We start from the raw sequence: 5,356 nt of genomic DNA on the forward strand, positions 1-5,356 counted from the left end.
TTAAACATGGCTCCAGTCCTTTTCTAACACGTCTGCGTCCTCCAGGCCCAGGGCTCTGCTGGGCCAGAGAGCTGGTGGGCGGTAGCTTCCACTCTACAAACCCAGCCGGAGAGGGCGGTTTGGGCTGCTGGCGCCCGGGGGTGGGAGGGAGGGGCAGCCTGCCTGCTGCCATCCCTCTTGCCAGCCATGATCTCCTTCCAGGCTGATTCCCCAAAGTCTTATTCCCGACATTTGATTAACCCAGTTTGATTTATTGTAGGTGCTTCCACCGGAGACTGGGACTTAAAGTAATTTCCCTAAAGAACTGCCCTCATTACTCATTCATCCTTCTCGGGAATGTAATGGTGCAGACTGCGCTCTTGTTAATGTGGAAAGACCCTGGGCTCCGCCACCAGCGTGAGGCTGGCGGCGCCGCCGTCACTGTGCAGTCCCAGCTGCGTCCTCTGTGTGGGAAGCAAGGCAGGCGTGGCCACACCCGGCACGGTGGGAGCGGCCAGCCCTGGGCACCGCGGCTGAGGACGGCTCCTCCTCACCAGCGTATGAATATGAACCTCAGCTCCCAAATGACATGACAACTGAGGAGGAATAAACTAAAAATGTACCCAGCAACCCCAGAGCCCCCAGCTCCTGAACAGAGACGGAGGTCCCGCCGCCCAGCCCCAGCCCAGCCCCAGCCCAGCAGGGGCACCTGAAGGCAGTGGGCAGTGTCCCCAGGAGCCTGGAGGGTGCTGGGCAGAGGCACTGGGCCTGAGCCGCCCTCCTGTCCAAGGCCAGTGAGTCAGGGAGGGACCCAGGTGCTCCCTGCACCTTCCCGAGGGCAAGAGGCAACAGGATGCAAACAAGGGGGAAACCCCATGTGGTTGGCCCAGCCTGTGATTCCCAGCAGGCCTGGCCCTCGCCCTCGCCCTCACCCTGGCCCTCGCCCTCACCCTAGCCCTCGCCCAGGGCCCTCGCCCGCCTGCCTCCTCTGTTTTTCTTCTAGCGCAGAGTTTCTGGCACACCCTGGGGGGCTGCACTCGGGTTCCCATCTTCAGGAGCAAGTCTGGAGGGTTGAGCCAGGGCCTGCTCAGCAACTGGGATCCCCCCCTTAAGGGCCCCAGAGAACTGAGTTGGCCTGGAGGATACCACGCTCAGACTCCTGACGTCTGTCATGATTCTGAAACTTATAATTTGCAATAAATCAAACAGCCCGAAGCAGTTGGAATTAATAACATTTTTAGTGGATGCTCATGGTCCATGGGAATTCTAGCTCCTGATGCCTCCCCAGTTGATCCTTGTGTCACGTGTCCAGTCCTTGTTCCCCTCAGGAAGCCAGACTGAAAAGCAGCAGCCAGGCCCCGCTTCCCTTCCCATGTGGTTCTCGGGGAGTCCCCATGCACTCCCCCCAACTGCTGAATCTCCCTCCTCCAGGCTGCAGGCCAGGCCACCGTCCCCTCTGCCCGGATGATGGACAACGGCAGGGCGCAGTGGGGTTCCATCCTCTCCCACATCCCTACGGGCTCCTGGCAATGCCACACCAGAGGAGAGGCAGGGATTAGGGAGGGAAACCCACAAATCCCAGCTGCACCCCGCCGGGCTGAGCGCCAGGCCTGTGCTCGGTTCATTGGAGGACCTGGAGGGCGATGATGAGTGCACGGTGTGAATTAGAGGGTGCCGGGCCTCAGCTGTGGGCCAACCTGGCTTCCAGGGGTGGGGCTCATTCCCAATCCTGGGCATGTCTGGACTGAGGGGGGCAGGAGCGGCAGGCACCCCTCTGTCTACATCATCACGGACATCTAGCACCCAGTGTTTATTCATTTTTTTAAAAAAGGAAATCCAAATAAGTTAGCAAAAAAAAAAAAAAATTACAAAACAATAGCAAAACCACACAACGCTTAGTTATCAAAGGAAGTCACCCCAGGAGCCCCCCCCTCCCCCTATCCTGTCCCGGGCACCTCGGCACGGGACCCCTTGGTCAGATGGCAGCGTCACAAACAGCACGCAGAGCAAACAGCGGAGGCCTGGGAGCTCCCAGTGTTCACACAGAAGCTTGGCCCCGGGGACGGGGGACGGGGCCCCTCCTCCGGCTCCCGGGTCAGGGCAGGCCCAGCCCGGCCGCTGCCTCAGGAAGAGCCGACGAGGCGCTCCGTGTGTCCGGGTCAGGACCCTCGGTCGCTCAGATGGGATTGGGGGGGGGGGGAGTGGAAGGCTGAGTTAAAATCGAAGGGAAGCTCCTGAGTTTGCCCCTGAAGGGCCCCCCAGGCGCTCTGGTCCCCTGCTCTGTCTCCCTGGACCCGGATGGCCCTGAGCTCTGAGCTGTCAGCGAGTGAGGGTGCCCACGCCCTCTCTGAATGGCGGCTTAACCTTCGACAGGCCAGGAGGGGGCAGGCTGGCCCCGGGCCTCAGGACAGCCTGGCGTAGGCGGCATCCGTGGCCGGCCTGTGGGCCGCCGGCCGCAGACCGTCTCAGTTGGGCAGGGCTTCGTCCGGGAAGGCCACAGAGACGTCCCCCATGGTGATGCTGTCCACGATGGAGGTGAGCGAGTGCAGGTTGTGGGCGTCGGCAGGGTCCGCCGGGAGCAGGTGGTCTGTGGGGAGAAGGTGGGCGGGGTCACCTGCCACAGGCGTCCCCAGCTCAGTGCTGCTGCCAGCGGCACATGTGGTGGGTGCCTCCTCCCAGCTCCCCCTGGGGCTGGACTGGGGGTGGGAGCAGCTATTCTGGGTAGAGGGAGGTGGACCCGGGTGGTGTGTCCTGGGAGACGCCCTGGTCTTGCTGGCCTTAGGCAGCACTGGCTCAGGGACTCCCAGTGACCCCTGGGGCAGGGACAGTGTCCTCCCCACGGGGAAGGTCAGCCACGGGCCACCAGGCACCAGCTGAAAGCTGCAGGAGGCCGGCCTCTCGCTGGCCAAGGCTTTAGTCCACTCTGCAGAGGCCCAGGGGAAGAGCCAGGGGCAGGGGATAAGGAAAGAGGGGCTCTCTGGGCTGGACAAGACTGAGGGGTCTGAGCCACGCTGACCAAGGCTCCACCACACTTACCCCCTGGGTTGGGGCCGAACTCCAGGGCGCTGCCCCACTCTGGACTGCAGGAGGCGCTGTGGGAGCTGCATTCGCTGGGAACCTGCTGGACACCGAGGCCCAAGGTCAGGCACAGCCGTCTCGGTGGCGCCCTCTGTCCAGTCCCCGGGGCAGAAGCTCCTGGGCCGAGGTTACCCCTCCAGCAGGTCACCCTTCGTCCGAGGAGCATCACAATTCGCCCCTCCCTCCTCCCTTCCCACCCCTCCCCCCAGCTCCCAGGCCTTTCCTGGCTTCCATCTGGGTGGACAAGACACCAGCTTAAAGGGCGCCTGGTTTTCCTGACCCTGAGAGCCAGATGTCCAGCCCAGCAGGGGCCCCTGGGGCAGGAACAGTGTCCTCCCTGTGCCAGTGCTGGGGTACCAGCTGGGGTAGGGGGGTGGGGGGTAGAGCTGTCCATCCCAGTCAACACCCCACTGACTCTGGACTTGTTCCCTGACTCCTCCTTTGGACCCCTGACCCCCCCTCCCCACATCTCTGCTTGTCCTGCTGCCTCTGTCCCATCTGGGAAGGACACAGGACACAGGATGGGCCCGAGGCTGCGCCCCCCCCCCCGGGGGGGCAGGCGGGCAACCACTTACCCCGGCCTGGGGCCCGCCCCGCGGGCAGCGCAGCCCGCGCTCCTCCTGGCGGAGGGAGCTGAGCAGGGCCTGCAGGCGCTCGATGTACTGGATGGCGCTGCGCAGGATCTCCACCTTGGGCAGCCGCTGGTTGGGGTTGAGCAGGGTGCTGCGCTTGAGCGCCTCGAAGGCCTCGTTCACCTTCTTGAGCCGACGCTTCTCCCGCAGCGTGGCCGCCCGCCGCCGGTCCACGGACACCGACTTCCGCTTGCACGCCTTGCACGCCCACGGCAGGCACTGGCCCGGGCAGTGCTCGGGGGTCCCCAGGCCCTTGTCGTAGAGGGGCCCCCGGGCCTCGGGGCTCAGGCCGAGCTCGGCGTGCTCGTAGCTGGGCGGCTCGAAGCCCTGGAGGTGGGCGGGCAGGTAGTTCTCTCCGTCGAAGAAGTGGGGCTCCTGGTAGAAGTAGGGGGGCGTCTCGTACAGCTCCATGGGGTCGGAAGAAGCTGGTTCCTGCCACCGGCCCCCGAGCTCCCGCAGCCCCTCACGCCAACTGCTGGGTGCCATTTAAACCCTCCCCGCTGGCACGGAACCAGAGATAAATATAGCCAACACCACGGAAACCTGAGCCCCCTCTAAGCTGTTGCTGCACATCAAGACGTTCACAGTGGATTAGACGTGACCCCCCCCCCCCCTGCCCGCCCGCCCCGGCCTCCACCCACCCACCCAGCCTGCCTGCCTGCCCCGGCCAGCCCTGGGCTCCTGGCCCTGGAGGGAGGCATCGGCTGTAATTTGATTAGTTTTCATTTCTCGGCGCCCCCCCTGGGCCGGCAGGGGAGGTGGGGAACATTCTCATCTGCTCCTTTCAATTACTCCTGGCAGGGGCCTGCCTGCCCCTGTGGCTGGTCCCAAAGAGCCAGGGCGGGGACCGACGGGGTGGGCTTCGGCTGGAAGGGGTCCTACGTCAATTCATCGCCTGCTTCCTGGCAGCCCCGAGAGCCGCGGCCAGACAGGAGTCCCTCCCAGAGGGCAGGCTGCTGCCCGTCTGGCAGGCGTGTCCGGGGGCGAGAAGGGCCGGTCGAAGGGCCACTTGGCCTGCCCCTCTGGTCTCCACAGCAGCCTTGGCCGTGTCTCCCAGGGCCCAGTTATGGGGTACCTGGAGGGAAGAGGAACTCGGCGTCTGTGGCATGGCCAGTGGGAGCCTAGAACACGCTGGTCAGGTTGCCACCCTCCAGCTGTGGAAAGTCAGGTCTGGGGGACCCTGCCTCTCCGCCCTCCCTCCCCCTGAATCCTCCTACGTCGTGTCCTCCAGTCTGTTTCTGCCCCAGTCGGACCCGAGGTTTCCCCGAGTCCTCTCCATCGTGGTGGGGGGGTGGGGGGGCAGAGCCCCTCCACACAATTTAAATCTCCTGGCTCCTGGCCTCCTGGCTGGCTCTGCCTCTTCCTGTCTGAGTCTTCATGGCCACCGTCCTGCAGGTCTCTCTCGAATGCGAGTGCAGGAGGGACTGGCTCACCCCTGGGCCTCTCAGTGCGGGGTCCCCTCTTAGCAGAGGCCTTGGGTCAGAGAGGACCCGTGCTGCCGTCCAGTGGGGGCGGGAGTGGACAAGGCCCACGTTAGGGCTACAGGGTTACTACACGCGAACCCTAGGGGCCCTTAGAACAGGAGGGATGCTGGAGTTACTATGGAAACCCAGAAATGGCATCGTTCTGTCCTTCTGGGACCCCACGGGCCTTGTCTCTCCGGTCAG

General features: G+C 64.1%; 1 protein-coding gene across 2 annotated transcripts; it reads right to left on the bottom strand.

Annotated features, from left to right (window-relative positions):
- Positions 1–1,559: 1,559 nt before the first annotated feature.
- MYOG (myogenin) lies at positions 1,560–4,250 on the bottom strand. Of its 2 annotated transcripts, none has more exons than XM_036423070.2 (3): positions 3,633–4,250; positions 3,016–3,100; positions 1,560–2,566 (listed from the first exon to the last, which is right to left on the bottom strand). In XM_036423070.2, the coding sequence occupies exons 1-3, from the start codon at positions 4,173–4,175 to the stop codon at positions 2,445–2,447; spliced, it is 750 nt and encodes a 249-aa protein (XP_036278963.1). In that variant the 5' UTR covers positions 4,176–4,250; the 3' UTR covers positions 1,560–2,444. The 2 variants fall into 2 exon arrangements, with proteins under 2 accessions (XP_036278963.1, XP_036278964.1); XM_036423071.2 differs by having other exon boundaries at positions 3,016–3,097; positions 3,633–4,249.
- Positions 4,251–5,356: the final 1,106 nt, after the last annotated feature.

The sequence above is a fragment of the Pipistrellus kuhlii genome, unplaced genomic scaffold (genome assembly GCF_014108245.1).
Source record: "Pipistrellus kuhlii isolate mPipKuh1 unplaced genomic scaffold, mPipKuh1.p scaffold_m20_p_75, whole genome shotgun sequence".
Classification (NCBI taxonomy): domain Eukaryota; kingdom Metazoa; phylum Chordata; class Mammalia; order Chiroptera; family Vespertilionidae; genus Pipistrellus; species Pipistrellus kuhlii.